General features: G+C 45.5%; 1 protein-coding gene across 1 annotated transcript in view; it reads right to left on the bottom strand.

Moving 5' to 3' along the window:
* The window catches only part of ZNRF2 (zinc and ring finger 2), a 169,703-nt gene that overhangs the window by 8,414 nt on the left and 138,342 nt on the right, over nt 1-22,947 (bottom strand). The window contains exon 3 of the mRNA XM_082259113.1: nt 2,132-2,237. Coding sequence (XP_082115239.1) covers nt 2,132-2,237 — 106 coding nt within the window. The remainder of the gene's footprint in view (nt 1-2,131; nt 2,238-22,947) is intronic.

The raw sequence follows: 22,947 nt of genomic DNA, 5'->3' as shown, positions 1-22,947 counted from the left end.
TTGTCTTCTATGTCTCTGCCATAAAGCATGGTAAGAAGATGGAGTTCTGGTTCCTGGGACTGACCGTACCTCCTGCTCTGGTTCCTGGGACTGACCGTACCTCCTGCTCTGGTTCCTGGGACTGACCGTACCTCCTGCTCTGGTTCCTGAGACTGACCGTACCTCCTGCTCTGGTTCCTGGGACTGACCGTACCTCCTGCTCTGGTTCCTGGGACTGACCATACCTCCTGCTCTGGTTCCTGGGACTGACCATACCTCCTGCTCTGGTTCCTGGGACTGACCATACCTCCTGCTCAGCATGGCACAGCTACGTAGGTCTAAAGCAGGAAACCTGACTCAGTTTCCAGGATGGAATGACAGCTTTTAGTGCTCTGACTCCGTAAGCTGTGCTCACAATCAACAGGACATTGTTAAAGAGGTGATCATGGATCAGAATAGTAGAGGAACCCACTAAAGTGCTGTTCTGTTGATTTCAGCAGGTCCTCTACTGCTTTCTGCTAGGAAAGAGTTTCCAATTTTTCCAGTGTGCAATTTTAGGAATTTTAGGAATCTGGAATGTTAGCCAATAGAATCACCTTCAATTTTGACTTCCTATTCTCATCATACATAGTCAGCCCTTTAATATCATTATATCAACTCTCAATGTCATCAGGGTGTTAGTGAACCAATTAAGAAATAGGCACTTTACCAACTATTAGAGCCGGTTCACACTGAGGCGATCCGACTTGCCGGGGCGACCTGTAAAGAGCGACATGCACGGACTTCACATCATTGAAGTCAATGCAGGTCGCTCCAGGTCTCCCCGAAGTAGTACAGGACCCTTTTTCTAAGTCGGAGCGACTTGTGTCACTCCTATTAAAACAGGTCCTGTGCCAATCAATGGCAGGCGACCCACGGCGACTTGTCAGGCGACCGAGTCGCCTGACAAGTCGCCCCAGTGTGAACCGGCTCTTAGTATTCTAATTTGTATTTTATTTTAAAGTGTTACTAAACCCACAACAGTAAAATCAGTCTGTATATGCAGTAAAGCATGCTTGTACTACTCACTGTGGAACCTAAGGGGTTAATCCTCTGCATTGTGTAAAAAGGCTGTTTGATCCTGTCTCCTCTGATCCTCCCCACTTCCGTGGTCCCCAAACCGTCTCCTGATAGTACAGAGGCTAGAGGTCAGTTCCTTTTGCTGCCTGTGCCCCCATTTGAGAGATTTGCCCTCTCTATTTGTCCTGTTTACTATTGTCATTCAAAGTGAAAGTAAAAGAAAATCCTAATTTTTGGGCTGTCCCCAGAAAAGTAATAGAGGGTAAATCTTCCAATGGAGATGCTAGTTCTGGTGACCTGGGGGTCCCCTGAGGTATTTTCTTAACCATTTGACCTCTGGAAGATTTAACCCCCTTCATGACCAGGCCATTTTTTGCGATATGGCACTGCGTTACTTTAACAATTGCGCGGTCCTGCAACGCTGTACCCAAATAAACTTTGTATAATTTTTTTTCCTCACAAATAGAGCTTGCTTTTGGTGGTATTTGATCACCTCTGCTATTTTTAACTTTTTGTGGCATAAATAAAAAAAAAAAAAAAAAAATGAATAAATAAAAATATTTTTTACTTTTTGCCATAAAACATAATTCAAGAAAATAAAATCGAATTTCTTCATAAATTTAGGCCAATATGTATTCTGCTACATGTTTTTGGTTAATCTACAAACTATGGTATATATGCTGGAATTTGTATTTATTTATTTTATACTAGCAATGGTGGCAATCAGCGACTTACTGTATAGTGGGGCTGCGATACTGCGGCGGACAGTTTGACATTGACACTTTTGACACTTTGCGGAACCAATGACACTAATACAGTGCTAAAAATATTCTGCTTAAATGGGCTGAAAGTGTCACCGGTAACAATGGCAGACCCATATCTGGCACAATGCCTGGAAAACATGCTACAAAGCTAATAAACCTATTGTAATAATAAAAAAAGTTTAATGTTACAATAAAGAAAATATGGAAGTAAAAAGGTAGGACTGCAAATGTAAGCGCATTTTTTTTGTAAATGGGCTGCCATTTCACAGTAACACAGGTTATTTTTTTAAACTTAAAACATATATTGCATGAATAAAAAAAATACTTACCCTTTGTGATATATACATAGGCAAGGTAATCTGGCTATTGTGTCCCCTTGTTGTAGGTCCTCCAGACATATTGTACATTCTCCAGCATCTTTACTGAGTACATCCTCTGTTGGAAGAAGATAATGAAAATATAGTTTTGGTTTTTTTTTCTCTTTTTTTAGTTTTAAACATAATTTAGTTGCATGCCACATGTAATCATAATTGTATGAGCTACTGCACTGAAGCCCAGGATCTGCTCCCCGTCTGAACTGGTTTCCAAATTTGAAAATTCACTCCGAGGTAAACATTCTATAGGAAGCTTGTAATCTTGCCAATGATTAAGCGGATTACCGTATATCTTCGGATTCGCTGATCATTTTTAATGAATGTATTTGTCATCATATGTTCAGATTAAAATGACAAATTCTGTAAAAGGTTTGCTCTAACGTAGGCTATAAATACCACTAAAAGTCTACCTGCTGGTGTTCAATAAGCAATAAAGAGGATCTTCCATGTACAAAGAAAAAATACTGTACCTTCTGACCTAATTAAAGGATACTTACCTGTCCAGGGATCCAGCGCTGTGTTCACCCGAGCCAGTTCTTCACCAGTCTTCGGGTCCCGGCACTAGCATGTTTAGTGTAGGAAGCTGGCTGTGACTCCTTGAGGCTTCAAGGCCGGCTTTCACTGCGCATGCGTGAGCCATGCTGCACTTTGTGAATGGTCCCGCAGTCTTCTGGGACTTATGGCATGTCCCAAAAGGCTTCCAGCAAAGAGAGGGAGGTCTAACTTCTGCTAAGATCACCTGGGCGGTCTGGGTGGAAGTGGGAATCTGTCAAAACCAGGTACCCAGTCCCCCCAATAAAAAAGGGGCAAAAGTTGAAGAGGAGATGGGGAGAAGGCGGAAAAGCAGAACTTCGCCTTTTGGGTGAAGTTGCACTTTAACTTTGAAGTAATACAGTCACCACAGGGTCACTTTTACAAAATAGGTCCCCTGTAAAAGAAGCATTTATACACTAACCTTTACAGCAGCCTGCACAATGAAAAGCCGCCACTTATGCTCCCCAATCCCTGTAAGTATTTAATGGTCAGATGAGTCAAATATTGGCTTCCCCCTTTACCGCTGTGGTCCTCCCTCTGCCTCGTATGCTGCTTCAGGATGCTTCAATTCAGTGGGAGGAACCACAATGGCCAACTGGGGCAGCTCAGTTAAATACTTGTGATAACAGGATCACTTTAAAAGGCCATAACCATTCAAATTACAATACAGAATTTACAATTCGATTGGGTACTGAAAGGCAGGGACATCCTAAAAGGCCAAGATTGCCAACCGATGACTACAGTATAGTGATATCCTTGGAAATAAGGTCATAATAACCCGAAAAGGCAAATTACCAGCTTTAAAATAGATTAAGGATCTTCTATTGATTCAATTTCAATATACCGTAAACCAGATTTCAATTTTATTTTCTTAAAATAATTTATTTAGGATGGCATTATTTTCATCATGGCATATGTATCCAATTTTCTTTTAATATTTTAATATCAGCCAATATTGCAGTGACAAATTAATATGCCTGTTAACGCATTACAAAACACAAGGGATTGAACAGAATAGACTAGTTTGCAATGTATCCAGTAGATGGCACCAGACACACACAAAATAATTTTGCATGAACAATTTAAAACAATGGTAGATTTGGTGATATTTTCCATACTATTGGGCTGATCACTAAAGCATTGCTGCATAGGAATTTTCTAATTTAAAGAGAGCCTGGGCAGACAGAAATATTCAGGCTGCCATTATTCACCTCCCCAAAAAGTGCAAGGTAGCTGGCTGTCCTGCTCTTCCAATGGTTTAAACACTTTCTAAGACACTGAACAGATACTGAGTTCTGGGTTCACTTGCTGCATAATTGTCCAGAGGCAGCTACTATTAAAGCCAGAGGTAGCCAAGCAACTAGCATTTTAGAGTTCCGTAAAGCCAGCCAACAGGTTCCTTTTGGTACAAGTTTCCTTCAAATTGATTATATAAAGGGTTTTGTATACATCTGCTTTTTTTGTTAAACAACTAATAAAATTAATGAAAAAAAAAAAAAAAACTATTTTTGATTTAGCTATGTATGAACTGCTCCATTGTAAGGTTTAGGATCTAGGATTTCCAGCCAGAAAGTGAAGCTCTACATGTCTTTTCACATCTATGAACAAGCTAATCTGTTTTGCAGGAAAAAGAGCCCAAGTCCGCCCCTCGTAAACATAATTGCCAACTGCCCCGATCCGTCTGGGATAATCACAGATTTTGAAAACCTGTCCCGACCAGACCTTGTCCTGGACCCAGTGCCCCATATCAAGGCCGGTAACCGACAGGACATTCCAAGCTCAGATGCTCTCCCATACTGAAGTGCTCCCGGGAGGGGTCATCAACACAGGACCACGCCGGGCACAGATCCCTCCCCGTACCTCCTCCCTCCAGCAGTGATTAATCGGCGGCTATGGGGACTCTGTCAGGCTGCAGAGAGAGTGGAACAGAGCAGTAAGGCCTGGTTCACACGTATGTGGCCGTGGGTTCGTATCTGGGGTCCGATGCATCCCTCCACCGGTTTAGGTGCGAATCAGTTCTGAATTTTTGCCTGAATTTACACCTGAATCGGACCAGAAGATGCACAGGACCCCTTTTGAACGTGGAGCGAGGCCACCCCGGGCCTGTGTGAGCCGGCTCCCCTAAGACAGAGGCTGTGGACACGGTACACGAGGAGATGGTCAGATGCAGGGGCAGAGGGCATGGTAAAGGAAGAGATGTCAGAGGCTGTGGGCAAGGTACAGGAGATAGAGGCTTTGGACACGGTACAGGAGATGCATGGTCTCCGGACATTGTACAGAAGATGGAAGGGCTGCAGACATGGTACAGGAGATGGAGGGGCTGCGGGCATGGTACAGGAGACGCAGGGGCTGCAGGCAAGGAACAGGAGAAGCAGGGGCTGCAGGCATGGTACAGGAGAAGCAGGGGCTGCAGGCATGGTACAGGAGAAGCAGGGGCTGCAGGCATGGTACAGGAGAAGCAGGGGCTGCAGGCATGGTACAGGAGAAGCAGGGGCTGCAGGCATGGTACAGGAGAAGCAGGGGCTGCAGGCATGGTACAGGAGACGCAGGGGCTGCAGGCATGGTACAGGAGACGCAGGGGCTGCAGGCATGGTACAGGAGACGCAGGGGCTGCAGGCATGGTACAGGAGACGCAGGGGCTGCAGGGCATGGTACAGGAGACGCAGGGGCTGCAGGGCATGGTACAGGAGATGCAGGGGCTGCGGGCATGGTACAGGAGATGCAGGGGCTGCGGGCATGGTACAGGAGAAGCAGGGGCTGCAGGCATGGTACAGGAGAAGCAGGGGCTGCGGGCATGGTACAGGAGAAGCAGGGGCTGCGGGCATGGTACAGGAGAAGCAGGGGCTGCGGGCATGGTACAGGAGACGCAGGGGCTGCGGGCATGGTACAGGAGACGCAGGGGCTGCGGACATGGTACAGGAGACGCAGGGGCTGCGGACATGGTACAGGAGACGCAGGGGCTGCGGACATGGTACAGGAGACGCAGGGGCTGCGGACATGGTACAGGAGACGCAGGGGCTGTGGACATGGTACAGGAGATGCAGGGGCTGCGGGCATGGTACAGCAGATGTCAGAGGCTGCAGAGGGGTCTTACCGGGCTGTGATGAGGTGCACGCCACCGCCGAACAGAACACAACTGCTGCCCTACATTTAAAAATGGCGCCTCTCACCATTACGTCACTGCGCACATGCCCTGCCTGCCCGAAAATGGTGGAGCGTGTAATGGCGGAGCGTGTACGGGCTTTCCCGAGCGGCAGTGCATGTGCTATTGACACGGCCGGGGTGCAGGCATATTTTTTACGGGTGTTGCTGCCCTCAATGCAGCGCCACCTGAATTGGACCAGAAGACGAACGGGACTCTTTTTAAACGTGGAGCGTGGCCACCCTGGACCTGTGTGAACCAGCGCCATTAAGACAGAGGCTGCGGATACGGTACAAAAAGGAGGTGGTCAGATGCAGGGGCAGCCCCAGGGCAGGTGGCCTTGCCGGCCTACTGGGAAATTTCCTGGTATACCAGTAGGCCAGTCTGGCCCTGCCCGTATTCAATTTGCATATGTGTGAACCCAGCTTAAAGCGGAGTTCCGGGCACAGAATCGTTTTTTTTTTTTTCAATCTCCCCCTAACAATCACCCTTACACATCGATACATCCGCTAATCCTGGTTAGAATGGTGAAATAATGAGTTTGCAAGAATAAAATCTTACTTTATATAATTTCTGATGTGCGGCGACATCTTTGTTGTGGATTGCCGAGTCCGTTGTGGGGAAATGTCTTCCCTTCTTCCTGATTCCAGTGGGCGTAGGCCTGTGAGTCAAGAAATGAGAACAGTGGTCGGCCGCCCATGTGACTGCAAAGTGCATCATGGGAGGGCCGAGGAAGAGCTCCCTGGACGCATTGCGGCAGGAAGTGACGAGGAGAGCCGAGGCACAGGAGGGAGGAAGTCCTTTGAAAGGTGAGTATACAAACCTCTGTAAACAGGTAAGTGAAAAAAAAAAAAACTATGGGAATATCCAATTCTGACTCAGCGGAGAGTAAGGAATACAATGCAGTAATTATTAGAAATTGAATTTTGTGCCCGGAACTCCGCTTTAAGTCTGTGTGACAGAGTGGCGGGCCTTATCTGCAGGATGTCAACATAGTTGCCAAGAATGTAGTCAGCAAGGATCTGCCAGCAATAAAAGGGTTAGTGATTAACCCTTTTATTGCTAGCAGATCCTTTCTGGCTTTACATTCTTGGCAACTATGCAATCAGCTTTAAAGATCCCTGTGTGGCTAGAGACATGATAATTAATTCTAGCCACCACAGAGATCCTAGTAGCCTATTGCATAGTTGCCAAGAATGTACAGCCAGCAAGGTTCTGCTAGTAATAAAGGGGTCAATCATGTCTCTAGGCTACAGGGATCTTACTAGCTTAAGATTGCTGGTGGGTAGACACATCATTTAACCTTTTATTGCTAGCAGATCCTTGCTGGCTGTACATAATTAACCCTTTCATTGATAGCAGATCCTGATGTTAGTGTAGAACCACACCCATAATAAACTGAATGCCCCACCCCTAATTAAAGTACGTGCTCCGCCTACAGTGGCCTTCTGGACAAAGAGAAGAAAAAAAAGGGTCTCTAAAAACGTTATTTAAATGTTGGCAACTATGAGTATACAGAGCGCAGTAGCTGAAGCTCAAATGAGACCCCTAGTTGAGAGTCAGAGGAGTGAGCCCTCTCCCCCTCTAGTGCTCCATAATGCTCTATACAGAATTTTATTTGGGAAAAGACTCTCTGAAAGGCCAGAGCTTCTGCAGTGAGCTCTCTTTAGGAAACCCATAGTTCACCATGACTCCCGTCACAAGATGCACCTTGCATTAAATGTTTTATTCAAAAAATAAAATAAAAAGATACAGTTTAGAAATTATAAGCACAAAAAATAAATACATAAATAAAATTGACCTAAACCATTTTCCATTTTAAAGGCTGCGAATCGTCTATGCCAGGAGTCTCTAAACTTTTCAAACAAAGGGGTGGTTTATTGTCCTTCAGGATTTAGGAGCGCAGGACTGGGCCAGTGTAAATGGAAACTTTTCTTGGCATCAGTGGAAGTGAACATTGCCACATTTGGTATTAGGGGGAGGAATAGTGCTCCATCGTTGGCATCATAGGGGGGAATATTGCCCCTTTATTAGTGTCAGTGTGAGAAATGGTGCCCCCATTGTTGGTGTCAGATGGCAGAATAGTGTCTCATATCAGTGGGAGGAATAGTGCCCCAGGGGCCAGATAAAGGCCTGCAAAGGGGCACCTCCGGCCTCTGGGCTGCAGTTTGCAGACCGTGGGTCTATGCAGTCAAGGGGATTCTGTATGCAATACATTTTCTGTAGCTCTGCAAAATCATTCATTTTGCTGTCATATCTATAGGCTATTTGAGCACCCTGGTTAGCAATCCCTATATGCTGCTTTGTTGCTTAGATGCAAAACCACCGGTTTCACATCTTTACAATAATACAATTATTTTATCTTTAAACCACGCCTATTTGGTCATGTCCACTTTTAGCTAAACACCCTCACTTCTCACCACTGCACACTACACATTTAGTCCCTTTAACATTATTCCCTCTTTGTCAAGTTTTAAAGATGGGAGGTAAGTAAATGAAGTGGTGGCACTGGTTATGTCAGTGTTTTATAAAGAGCTCTTTGTAGTGAATCGCCTATTCACATATCCACTTTCACATAAGGGCCAGTATAGTTACAAGGGAGGTATACATTTCAAGCTGCTACTGACCCCACCATGTGTACAGGTGCAATCGTGCATTGTAGTGATGACAGCCTGATGTGGCAGCAAAGGACAGCGAGGAAGAAAGGAGGCGACGTGACAAAATGCAGCTGTCACTTCTGGACTGTCCTTTAGGAGATATGAAGGCATAAATGTTACATTGGATGATAAATGAGGAGAAAGACAGGACAGAGGAGAGCAGAGGGAGGCGGTTGTGGGCTAAGGAAGCAGACAGTCTACTGATGATGGTTTATTAGGAACGAAAAGAATGACCCTACCGATGTATGGACATGATAGAGGAGCAGAGTGAGGCTACTGATGTATGGACATGATAGAGGAGCAGAGTGAGGCTACTGATGTGGGCACATGATAGAGGAGCAGAGTGAGGCTACTGGTGTGGGTACATGATAGATGAGCAGAGTGAGGCTACTGGTGTGGGTACATGATAGAGAAGCAGAGTGAGGCTACTGGTGTGGAACATGATAGAGGAGCAGAGTGAGGCTACTGGTGTGGGCACATGAAAGAGAAGCAGAGTGAGGCTACTGGTGTGGGTACATGATAGAGGAACAGAGTGAAGCTACTGGTGTGGAACATGATAGAGGAGCAGAGTAGGCTACAGGTGTGGGCACATGAAAGAGAAGCAGAGTGAGGCTACTGGTGTGGGTACATGATAGAGGAACAGAGTGAAGCTACTGGTGTGGAACATGATAGAGGAGCAGTGTGAGGCTACTATTGTGGGTACATGATAGAGAAGCAGAGTGAGGCTACTGGTGTGGAACATGATAGAGGAGCAGAGTGAGGCTACTGGTGTGGGCACATTATAGAAGAGCAGAGTGAGGCTACTGGTGTGGGCACATGATAGAGGAGCATTGTGAGGCTACTGGTATGGGTACATGATAGAGGAGAAGAGTGAGGCTACTGGTGTGGGCACATGATAGAGGAGAAGAGTGAGGCTACTGGTGTGGGTACATGATAGAGGAGCAGTGTGAGGCTACTGGTGTGGTACATGATAGAGGAGCAGAGTGAGGCTACTGGTATGGGTACATGATAGAGAAGCAGAGTGAGGCTACTGGTGTGGGCACATGATAGAGGAGAAGAGTGAGGCTACTGGTGTGGTACATGATAGAGGAGCAGAGTGAGGCTACTGGTGTGGTACATGATAGAGGAGCAGTGTGAGGCTACTGGTGTGGTACATGATAGAGGAGCAGAGTGAGGCTACTGGTATGGGTACATGATAGAGAAGCAGTGTGAGGCTACTGGTGTGGTACATGATAGAGGAGCAGAGTGAGGCTACTGGTATGGGTACATGATAGAGAAGCAGAGTGAGGCTACTGGTGTGGGCACATGATAGAGGAGCAGAGTGAGGCTGCTGGTGTGGGCACATGATAGAGGAGAAGAGTGAGGCTACTGGTGTGGGCACATGATAGAGGAGCAGAGTGAGGCTACTGGTGTGGGCACATGATAGAGGAGAAGAGTGAGGCTACTGGTGTGGGCACATGATAGAGGAGCAGAGTGAGGCTGCTGGTGTGGGCACATGATAGAGGAGAAGAGTGAGGCTACTGGTGTGGGTACATGATAGAGGAGCAGTGTGAGGCTACTGGTGTGGTACATGATAGAGGAGCAGTGTGAGGCTACTGGTGTGGGCACATGATAGAGGAGCAGAGTGAGGCTACTGGTGTGGTACATGATAGAGGAGCAGAGTGAGGCTACTGGTATGGGTACATGATAGAGAAGCAGAGTGAGGCTACTGGTGTGGGCACATGATAGAGGAGCAGAGTGAGGCTGCTGGTGAGGGCACATGATAGAGGAGAAGAGTGAGGCTACTGGTGTGGGTACATGATAGAGGAGCAGTGTGAGGCTACTGGTGTGGTACATGATAGAGGAGCAGAGTGAGGCTACTGGTATGGGTACATGATAGAGGAGCAGAGTGAGGCTGCTGGTGTGGGCACATGATAGAGAAGAGTGAGGCTACTGGTGTGGGTACATGATAGAGGAGCAGAGTGAGGCTACTGGTATGGGTACATGATAGAGGAGCAGAGTGAGGCAACTGATGTGGGCAGATGATAGAGGAGCAGAGTGAGGCTACTGGTGTGGGCACATGATAGAGAAGAGAGAGACTATTAGTGGGGGCATGATAGGCAATAGTTTAGCAGAGAGAGAGAGGTGCTAATCCTCATTTTCCTGCTCTACTAAAAATGTAGTGACTAGAGTTTCCCTTCAAGCTTTTTTGTTGAGGGAGGGGTTTGGTCTAATAGACAGAGAGATTAGATATACAAAAGGTAGGAGTTTTAGGCTCCATAGTTCACATTTAAATTCTAAAATACACATCCCTTTACTAACCTCAAAGATAAAAGTATCAGATGTCCTTTAGATAGGTTAACATATATTCATCTTCATAAGCAAACCATGGCTGCGGTTATCCTTAACTAAAACAGACTTGTCATTAAGCAGTTTCTATCAACTGTAACTTACCCTGACATTTAGACATTGTGATTGCACGAAATAAGCAGATTCTAAAAAATGTTAGCTGACTGAGAAGGGAAGTACAAGGTGTATGTCACATAAGATGCCTCCAGATATATCTATGGTATTTAAAGGTCATCAGGCTTACCAACATTAACAAAACACAGTATGTTTATGCAATGTCCAAGATAACAAAAAAGAAAAATTATAAGACAACAAAGCCTAGAAAACAGGGCAATAATCATTTTAAAACTAATTTGCCAATAATCTACCTGTGCTTTCAAGCGGTTGTAAAGCATCATTTTTTTAATTAAAATAACAAACCTGTTATGCTTAACTGCTCTGTGCAGTGGTATTACACAGAGTGGCCCTGAACCTGCTCTTCTGGTGTCCCGGGCCAGCGCTCTCCACTCTTCCTCTTGTGTGTGCCCCCATAGCAAGGCACTGCGGGGGGGGGGGGGGGGGGGGGGTTTGACACGTGGGCTTACTCCTGAAACACACACACCAGCTCGGCCCCGCCCTCAAAGGATATGATTGACACAGCAGGAGCCAATGGCTCCTGCATCTGAGTCCCGGGCTGCAGCAGACGGACTCATTGCTGGATTGAGATAGGAATCAGGTAAAAGGTAATTATATAGTGAGGTGGGGGATACAACTACTGGGTAATTTTTTACCTTAATGCATTAAAATAAAAAATGTCCTGGCTTTAGAACCACTGAACAGGCCGATACCCTGATTATCTGCGTGGATTATGCACTTAGGATAGTAAATCTGACCACATGATGACAACATACACATGTACATGTGTGACTGCTTCTACTTTCTCAATAATATCCTAAATGACAAAGATTTTTTCAGTGCTTCATTCACATATAGCGGCTTAGATTATCCATTTTTGTTCATAACGTTATTAACCTCTGCACTTCCCTATCTTTCATAACCTAAAAACGTAGCTCCCAACTGTCCCCAATTCCCCTCGCCCAATCCTCATCTGCGACATTCCAGTAATGGTTCTTATAGTCATGATATGACAGTATCATGATCCAGGCTTTAAGTAGATGATGTCAATTCACACTTGCTGGCTGACAAATCTAAAAGGAAATAGTGATGTGTCCTGTTGCAATGCCAACTATTGTTTTTACTGAATGCCAGAGCTGGTTAATAGCATAAACACTTAGTGTTTATCATGTCTGCAAATACAACCATTTTTTAATGCGGGGGTCAGCAACCCGTCAATCGTGGATGATGGGTTAATTTTGGGCAGGTAATGGGTAGAGCGCGTCCCTTCCTTGCCAACCCCTGGACTGCTTCTCTTACATATGCAGAGCGGTGCAGGAAAGGAACAACTTAGTATGCTGTGCTTGCTGACAAGCAGAAGGGAGCGGAACCTGAACAGGAGGGGCGGTATTTACTGGGACCGATCCCCTGTAGTCCCCACGCTGCAGCAGCTGAGAGAGGGCTTTCCTCATCTTCCTCCTGCTGTCTTTCAGCTGCTGTGGGGGGGGGGGGGTAAATGCCGCCCCTCCTGTCAAGGCTCTCTTTCCTTCTGTTGCCTGGGCCCTCCGTGTGTTCCCCTGGTCCTCTTCCCCCTTCCCCCGTGCAGTGCTGATGGCTCCCCCCTCCTCCTGCTGGTTGCTGCAGGGATCGTTTCAGGATGGAGTGGAGGAAAGGGCTGGTAAATATGTAAATTTACTGGCCCCTTCCTTTTCTGAATGAACACAGTGAGTGATCAGTACTGATCAGTCACTGTGTTCATTCATAACTGAAACAGAGTAAACTGTTTGTGAATGAACAGGGAGACTGTACAGAGCTCTTCCTGTTTGATCATTCTGTGCAGCTGAGGCTGCAGAGATGGATATTGAGGACAGAGTCCTCGGTCTTCTTTCTCTGTTTAGACCTTTGATATTTTACCAAATCCCCCAACAGGGCTGTTAAAAAAAGAAATTGTAAAAAAATAAAATAAAACTGCAAAAAATATTTAAAAAAACAAACAAAAACAAACTACTGACACTGTCCACTACCCATCCGACAGGGTCTACACACTGACACCGTCCACTTTTAAGTTAGGCTACGTTTTCCTTACTATTTAGTTTGTGCTTGCTGGTAAATTTATTTATTTTTTAAAAAGAGAAGAAAGAGGGCGCAGCACCCCAGTGAATTTTGATCTTTTTTTTTTTTTGGTAGATCTCCACCTCTCAAAGGTTGCCTACCCCTCCTCTAAAGTAAATTGGTGGGCAAACATCTGGTAATTGTCTCACCAATATTGGTGGTTTCCTTAAAGCGGAGTTCCGGGCACAAAAACGATTTTGTTTTTTTGTGCCCCTCCGCTAGGTAGACCTGACCTGAAAAGGAATTGGATAGTTATTTTTATTTTTTTTGTTTACTCACCTTTTTATTGAAGATCGTAAATACTCACCTCTGACTGCTTCCTCCCTCGGAGCCGCGGCTCACCCCGTCACTTCCTGCGCTGCGATGATTCCTGGGAGCTAAACGTCATCGCTCCCAGGAATCAATGCGCCGCACCGGCCCCGCTCGTCAGTGACGAGAGGGGCCGGTGCGGCGCATTCTGGGAGAAGAAGACGCGGAAGAAGACGCGGAAGAAGACGCAGAAGAGGACCGCGCCGGCTTCAGCTGCCCACAAGAGAGATGGAAACGCTGTGGAAGAAATTTTCTAAGTAAGTATTTCTTCTAAAAGGTAAGTGCGAACCGGGACAGATCAGAGGCTAGGCATTGTGGAATGTGCTAGCCCTGACTGTCCCGGGGGTATGTTCATCAAAAAATGACTTCTGTGCCCGGAACTCCGCTTTAGGCTTTCATTAAACCTGAAATCCAGCCTTACTTCAGTCTTGCACAGTTTACAGACTACTTTAATACAACCAGGCAAATAAGTCAGATTTGCAATAATTACCTTTTACCTGTCCCCTTTTGTGTCCTCTTATCTCCAAAAAAAATAAAATTGCAATTTAAGGGCAATGGGAAGGCCTGTCTCCTACAACTCCTCTTGTGTGCTTTTGCTTGGCAAACCACCCTTTCCTGTACTCCCCAGAGAGCATTTATTGTATAGAGATCATACTCTCCAATAGGTAGATGGAGTTACAGTAAGTGGCTGGATGTGATGCATTCTGCAGATGTCACAGCAGGACATTCCAATCCTTGGCCTGAGGTGGATCAGATGCTTGATTGACAGTTCCACAATGCTCTGCATTGTCTGGGGGAAAAAGCATAAAAAAAATCTCAAATGGCTTAACCAAGCCCCCCTACCTGGAGCTGTGCTTACAAGGGAAGACAGGAGGATTACTCTCCACTGTAAGCTGGGAGTAGACGAGGCTTTCCTATTAGAAGAAAGGGAGCATCCACACTTTAGTGGCAACACTGCAGAGGCTCTACGAGCCTGCAGATCGTTGCCACCAAGACCAAGGATTAACAGGTAATTTTATCTAAAAAGGAGGTTAGTTGGAAAAAAAAAAAAGGAAGCAAATTATGAACTGTATTAGGAATTTTTTTTTGTTTTGGGGAGTATAGGGCTGGGCGATAAAACGATACCGATATGTATCGCGATAGTGACATTTTCGATAGCAATAAAAGACTTTGAACAATAAGTCCGCTCCGACGGGTTTAAGCTTTAAAAATGGCGCCGCCACGTCATTGCGCACGCGGCGCCACCGCTCGTGTAATTTCGGCTATTCACGGCCTCTCCCGAGCGGCGGCGGCGCGTGCGCGGTGACATGTATGCACGCGCCGCCGTCGCTCGGGAGAGTCCGGGAATAGCCGAAATTACACGAGCGGTGGCGGCGCGTGCGCAATGACGTGGCGGCGCCATTTTTAAAATGAAGGCGCCTCTGGAACAGGTAAGTGAAACAGCTTCACTACCTGCCATTATGCAGGGCTGCGGGCACACTACAAGGGATGCAGTGCTGCGGGCATGGTCTACCTGTACCATGCCCACAGCACTGCATCTCCTGTAGTATGCCCACAACCCCGGATCCTCTTGTACCATGCCAGTACCCTGCATTCTCCTGTCCCATGCCAGTACCCTGCATTCTCCTGTACCATGCATTCTCCTGCACCATGCCAGTACCCTGCATTCTCCTGCACCATGCCAGTACCCTGCATTCTCCTGCACCATGCCAGTATCCTGCATTCTCCTGCACCATGCCAGTGCCCTGCATTCTCCTGCACCATGCCAGTACCCTGCATTCTCCTGCACCATGCCAGTACCCTGCATTCTCCTGCACCATGCCAGTCACCCTGCATTCTCCTGTACCATGCCAGCCGCCCTGCATGCTCACCCTAGGGTCCTTATTTTAAATGGGTAATAAAAAATATCAATAATTATCGATATCGACCGATATGAAACACTGATATCGTGATACAGTTTTCAGCCATATCGTCCAGCCCTAGGGGAGTAGCATAGTTGCCAACATTTGAAAAAAATTTCTAGGGACACTTTGCAGCACAGCTATCAATTACTTACTTGAAAATGTACCACACCCACTTCCCTGAAGCTCTCCCCACTGTGCATAATTAATCTCCGCCTACTTATCTTCAGATTATAGGGTCTAAGTCTAGCCAATGTATAACATACCAATGCCTGGAATTTTTATAGCTAGGTTTTTAGGTATGTGAGAATAAATTTAGTGTTAACAGGTCTTCACACTCAGAGTGAATATTTAAAAGTTTGATCATCCCTATTTTAATTATGCCAGGAACTTCTTCTCCTCTTTTTTCCTCTTGTGGTCTATAGAACTATCTAGCAATATTTCAAGTAAGTAAGTACGACCATAAAGTAAATGTGCATCAGTTTTAAAGGCGTCCTATTACAATTAAAGCAAATAAAAAAATTTTATACTAAAGTAGTTGAAATTAATTTGTAATCTATTTATAATTAATTTACAAGTATTTATCTCTTTCCGGTTTATAAAAGCCAGCATTAGTCAGATTATCCCGAGTGCAGTAATTGCTTGGTACATTGCCATAAGGATGACTAGACTCACCTGGCTGTCAGCTTAGAATTGAGGGAGGGGCAGGCGGCAGCTCTGTGGTGCCCACATGGGATCTCCCTCTGGCTAGCAGGTGTCCAGGTCTTCCATGTGTACAGTGAAGAGGGGAGGGGCCTCCGACCTGGGCAGAGGCTTAGCTGCTCCGGTCAGAGGCCCCTCCCCTCTCCACTGTATACAAGGAAGTCATCAAGCCGGAGGGAGAGCCAGCGGCTATATTTTCACAGCCGGAAACTTCAGCTATCACAGTGACCTGACAGGTCGCCCAGAGAACACTGGGACAAAGCCCCGGGACACAGACAGACCAGGGCATGGGTCTGAAAAACGGGACTGTCCTGGGGAAATCTGGACTATTGGCAGCTATGGAGTAGCAAGCAAATCCGAATGATAATTTTTTATATAAAATCTGCGTACCGCAGATGCATACTTGTTTATGTATGACATTACATTCCTTTGTCAGGTCAATGACCGCCTGTTGCGCTGACACAATTACCGATTACCACTATATGCATCCCTGATAGTGCTGCAGAGTTTGCTCCAAGGCCAAATCTCACCTTCCCCCTATACAAAAGGTTACCCCAACATTAAAATAAGAAATAAAAAAGAAATCCTTACATCCCAAAAATGGTACCAGCAATGCCTTGTATATAGTTTTAGATCAATCCTTAGTGTGCAAATTACTCATTATACTAACAATGTCATATATGTTAAATACTAGCATGAGTAAGCAGTACCCAGATTATCATACCTGTAATTAATGAAACGTGGTAGACATGTCCACATTATTTTCTGATTGCATACCGCATCTACTTATTAATTTAAAGTTACACAAATAAAACCTAAATTTGTCTGTTTTGTCATACAAGCCTTTTCAGACTGAGCACCGTACAGCCCCTTTAGAGTTCCCCCTCAGTGTTTGGTCTTTTTCACAATGATGTCAAAATTTTCCCTGCTCACTGAGTCCCATATGAATCATTTCTATATGGATGAATTACCATACAGCCCAGTATTCAATGGTGTAAAGTCCTGTACCAAATGGTGTATTCTACAGTATGTCAGGTACAGCCCCGAGTACACAGTGGGATGATTTGGAAGATATCACTGATATGTGTATAATATATATATATACATATATATATATATATCATGATTAACGTGGAACACTTTTTCTGTAGCACTTATCACACTAAGCTCATGTCATGTCATGTCATGTCATGTCCGAGGGTACTTCTAACACTCAATTCTTTATAAATATAGGATGGGATGGAGAATCTTTTGCCATTGATACTGGCAAAGATAGCTTACCCCACTCTCCCACCCCCCCATCACACCTGTTGCTTTTTTGAAATGTTATATTATATTGATTAATATCGTTCGAGTAATGCAAAGTATAGACAACGTAATAAAAAAAAAACTGGCAAAGATAGCTTAAAACAGAGACTGTCCACGCACACTGTTTACATCATTTGCTTCAGTTCACTCCACTGCGTTGTAATAGTGTGCACTGATCACCTTTTTGTCACAGGTGACATTGTAAGAAAGTTCTAACAAAGAAAAAAGTAAACAGCACTGTTCCTACCAGCGCACACTAGCAGCTGTGTGTTTAGCACAGCTACTGGTGTGATAGAGCCCTTACTGTGCAGAATCACTGATTAGCAAAAGGTAAGTAGAGTATTATGATAAACTTGCATTATTACCCATCACACCATTGTCAGAGAAGGTCTTGTTTAACCTCCCTGGCGGTGTTCCCGAGTGTGGCTCGGAGTTAATTTTCAGTACCAAAAGCGGTAACCTCGAGCCACGGCAGTAATAACCCCTAGTGCAAAGAGAATTAATGCAGCGCTATGGTATTGAATAAATTATAACCAAAAGTGCTGCTGTGCATAAATCAAAGTGATTTAGTGAATGATAGTGCAAATGAGAAACAGCGCAAAAATGGTGTAACCAACCTCATGGGATGGTCAATGTATCAAATGATTAGGTAATAATTCAAAAATTAAATAAACATAAGTATTCAAAATATCCTCTAGTGGTGTGATTCAAACTCCCAATAGTGTGAATAATCAATTCCAATGTATCAAAATATGTTGACCAATAGTCCAGAATATTAATAATAATAATAGTCCCAAAAAAATTTTGTGCAGCAAGTAGCCAGTGAAAGTTCTATGAAGAAACAGCCAAATAAAGTTCTCAAGTGCTGGAAAACAAACACATGCCGCAGTGGTGCGATGCTATAGTGGATGATTCCTCTCCCCAAAAGTGATTCCACTTACCGGACAGCGTGGACCCCCAGACCTTATGGTGTAAGGGTCTCACAGGCAGGGTCCGGTATGTAATCCGGGCAATGATCCTTTAAACCGGGATGGTGGCCAGTATGGATCCCCTAAGCTCTCTCAGCAGGTATTAGCCATATACAAGGGAAGAAAGAAATTCCAATAGCGTGATACTGCTATAACAGGTTTATTGGTAGAATAACAAAGAATAAAACTCACATTTGGCATAACAAACCAGGCGATACAGGAGAATTGTTGGTAGATCCTATTAGGATGACGGTGCGCAGCGGGGCTTGGCTCCGGCGTGCGTTCCACCGCTACCGGAAGTGACGTTGCAAAGAGCATGCAGCTGGAAATTGCGTCGGCACGCTCTTTGCAACGTCACTTCCGGTAGCGGTGGAACGCACGCCGGAGCCAAGCCCCGCTGCGCACCGTCATCCTAATAGGATCTACCAACAATTATCCTGTATCGCCTGGTTTGTTATACCAAATGTGAGTTTTATTCTTTGTTATTCTACCAATAAACCTGTTATATCAGTATCACGCTATTGGAATTCCTTTCTTCCCTTCTATATGGCTAATACCTGCTGAGAGAGCTTAGGGGATCCATACTGGCCACCATCCCGGTTTAAAGGATCATTGCCCGGATTACATACCGGACCCTGCCTGTGAGACCCTTACACCATAAGGTCTGGGGGTCCACGCTGTCCGGTAAGTGGAATCACTTTTGGGGAGAGGAATCATCCACTATAGCATCGCACTACTGCGGCATGTGTTTGTTTTCCAGCACTTGAGCACTTTATTTGGCTGTTTCCTCATAGAACTTTCACTGGCTACTTGCTGCACAAAATTTTTTTGGGACTATTATTATTATTAATATTCTGGACCTATTGGTCAACATATTTTGATACATTGGAATTGATTATTCACACTATTGGGAGTTTGAATCACACCACTAGAGGATATTTTGAATACTTATGTTTATTTAATTTTTGAATTATTACCTAATCATTTGATACATTGACCATCCCATGAGGTTGGTTACACCATTTTTGCGCTGTTTCTCATTTGCACTATCAATAACCCCTAGTAATGGTGATAGTTTACGCAGTATCAACCCCTAGTATTGGTGCCAGTTTCTGCAGTAATAGCCCCTAGTATTGGTGCCAGTTTATGCAGTAATAGCCCCTAGTATTGATGCCAGTTTACGCAGTAATAACCCCTAGTACTGGTGTCAGTTTATGCAGTAATAACCCCTAGTACTGGTACCAGTTTACACAGTAATAAAGCCTAGCATTGGTGCCAATTAAAGCAATAATAACCCCTAGTATTGGTACCAGTTTACACAGTAATAACCCCTAGAATTGGTGCCAGTTTACGGATAATAAAGCCTAGTATTGATGCCAGTTTATGCAGTAATAACCCCTAGTACTGGTACCAGTTTATGCAGTAATAACCCCTTGTATTGCTGCCAGTTTACACAGTAATAACTTCTAGTATTGATGCCAGTATACGCAGTAATAAAGCCTAGTATTGATGCCATGCTCTAAGCGCAGAGGAGGTAGGGAAGATCAGGGAGACCTGCCAACCACAGTGATGAAAGTGTTAAGGCCAGCCTCAACAGTGGCGGTGGTCTTAACTCTTATCAATTTCATGGCAGATTTTTAGGATTTCCCTGCGGGTCTTCTGACCCTACAGTACAGCGCACCTCTCCACCTGGGACTCCTTCCCTCTACCACACACCGAGGCAAAACTAAGAGGAAGGCTGCTATAGTGCACCTCTCCATCTGGGACTCATGCCCCTACAGCAAGGGTGCCCAACCTTTTGAGGAGTGAGGGTCACTTTAGGGATTTGGTAACCAGTCACGAATCACAATGAGGGGAGCATGCAGCATATGCAGAGCAGACACGGACACAGCCCGCTTTACTCTCTGGGCCCTCTGATCCGCCCAGACAGAAGGGGACAGAACCCCTTCTGTTTTTTTTTTTTAAAGTGGATCGGATTGGAGATAGGCAGGTGTAAACGGTCCGTCTACATCTGCCGCTCTATAGAGGTGAATGGAGGGTCTGATTGGGTCTACCTGGAAAACAGACAGGTGGACCCAATCGGCCCGATCGTGTGAAAGGGGCCTAAGGCTGCTTTCACACGGATGCACTGCAGTTTACCTGCACCTCAACTGACCCCAATCTTCACTTCTTCCTCAGGATCCCTGCAGGTATCGCTGGCTGCTGCTGTCCCAAAGCGGGTATGGCTGGTGGCTGTCCTCCAGAGCTGGTACTGCTGGTTGGTACTGTTAGGTACTACTGGCTGGTTCCCAACCCACCATCCCCCAGCATCAGTGTGACAGGAAGCATGCGGCTGCAGTAGAGAACAGAGCCGATGCTTCCTGTATCGCTCCTGTAAAAATGCATTTGGTATCACTCCGCCAGTGACAGGAGTCGGCGCTATACAGGAAGCTATATATCCGCTCTGCTTCCTCTAGTGCCGACCCGGCTGCTTTCTTCACAGTGTTGCTCGGTGATGGCGGCTTACTGACCCGCCATCCGAGAGCAGGAGGTGGTCAGAATCCTGTTGGGGGGGGCACATGGTGGGGCACAGCATAATGTTGGGGGGCCATGGCCCCTTCTCCCCCCCCCCACCCCCCCGTGACACCACTGGTCTGCGTTCCTTTAGACGTGATTTCTCTTTGGAAGTATCTCACCAAAAAATGCATTTTTGTTGCAGGGATGACAAAAATCTGACAGATCTCTTTTGCAGACTTCGAGGAAAATCAGTGAGCCAATCACACAAGTAAGAAATGATATAGAAATTACACATCTGGGGGGCATTTTATACAACATCTGTGTATAGAACATCTCCAGATAGCCATATTGCATTGCATTTTACAGAAAATGACAGTGCTGCAGAGTAAAAAGGAAGGGTAATTTTTAAGAACATTCAATTACAATATGTCAAGTGTTGCAATTGTATATGCTATATTATTATTTTTTTTATTTGCTGCTCAGTGATTGCAGTATTCTAGTCTGCATCTCCCCAAGATAATACTTAAAATCTGGCCTGTTAGTGTGCCCTGAGTACCGGAGTTGAGAAACACTGCTCTAGCCCATTGGTCACCAACCTTTTCGGACCTCACGGCCCACTAAACTCACAATTTTGAATCCTGGGGACCACAAACACGAATTTTACATGCCTTCTACACACAATGCTCTGGATCTTTGCCCCCCTCCCCCCGGATCACAAGGTTGCCGTATACACAAAATGCTCCATCATTGTATCTTACCTCTCTATCCAACCATGTGCATGTGCTCCGTGCTCCCTCCCACAGTTTGATCAGCACTGACATTGGAAGCCCCCTACTTCACCATCCGCTCTGGACAGGAAGTGTGTTAATGGTAGAATCCCCAGGTGAAAATAAAAGCTGGAAAATTAAAGGATAAGTCCACCCTAAAACTAAAATCCCTGCATCTATAGATCTCCATGATCTAACACTAACCTATCTAGCCCTGTAAAGAAGAAATCTATATACATACCTTTTTTGAAGCCGATCCGACCCAGTCTCAAGTGGCCGAAGCTCTGCAGAGGACACAGCCGACAATGGCTGTGAAATTAATGGGATGTGACGTCACCCATAGACTTACTATGGGGCTAACTATGGGACTTCCTTTCATTGTCGACTGCCTCCTCTGCACCCGCCTCCACAGCAAAGCCACGGCTGACAGCTCAGCATAGTATCGGGTTGATCAACTTAAAAAAAGATAAGTATACTGGTTTCTTCTTTACAGGACTAGATAGGTTGGTGTTAGATTGTGGAGATCTATAGATTCAGGGATTGGAGATCTATAGATTCAGGGATTTTAGTGTTAGGGTGGACTTATTCTTTAATACAGCCACTACATCTAAGGACCATTAGGCTTCAAAATAATGGGATTTTTGTACTTACGGTAAAATCCCATTTCTCTGAGTTCAACCGACACAGCGCTCCATAAATCATAACTACTGGGTTATATTGCCGCCTCCAGGAGTACGACTAGGCAGAACAAAAAACACCTGGCTATGCCCATGAGCTGTCCTCTGCTTGATATATAACTCCCCTTGATATATAACCATCCCCGGGTGGGATCTCTGGTTCTAGCAATTTGTTTTTTTCTCCTTCCTTACATCTTTTTTGTTTCATCTCTCGGAAGATATTCAATCAACTGCCAGGCTGAGCAATGGGCTGCATAATCTAGATCCAATGGTCATCCAAGTCTGGCCAGCGAGCACGTGCAGACAGCAGCTAAGCGCTAGGTTGGCCGCGGCATAGCCTCATGGACAGAGGCTGGCCCGCGCGTTAAACGTCTAGCAAGGTCGCATACGATCGGGCTTGGGTCTCAGTCGCAGCGGTCCCTTGGCCGACAGCTCCCCTACTTCAGTGGAGAGGATTCTGTCTGGAGCATTACCAGCACCATGGAAGGGTAAGTACAGTCCCCCCTCTCCCCTTTTGGCATTTTTTTGGGGTGGACGCGGGTAACCTCCTGGGGCGATTGAACCTGCCTGCAGGTTCCCTCCTCCCATCCTTAAATCCCTCAGTGAAGTGTGCTTCCTCCACCGCCTTTCCCCCCTGTCTGGACCTGGAGTCTGGTGGGGGTCCCAGGGCAGATCGATGAACGAAAGAGAAATTACATTTTTGATTTTAGATATTCTTTGATAAAATGTCAATGAATAGGTGATTTGAATTACATCTACAAGTAAGGACTGGTTCAC

The sequence above is a fragment of the Pelophylax lessonae genome, assembly GCF_965119305.1.
Source record: "Pelophylax lessonae genome assembly, chromosome: 5".
Classification (NCBI taxonomy): Eukaryota; Metazoa; Chordata; class Amphibia; order Anura; family Ranidae; genus Pelophylax; species Pelophylax lessonae.
This window is presented reverse-complemented; position numbering and strand designations above follow the sequence as displayed.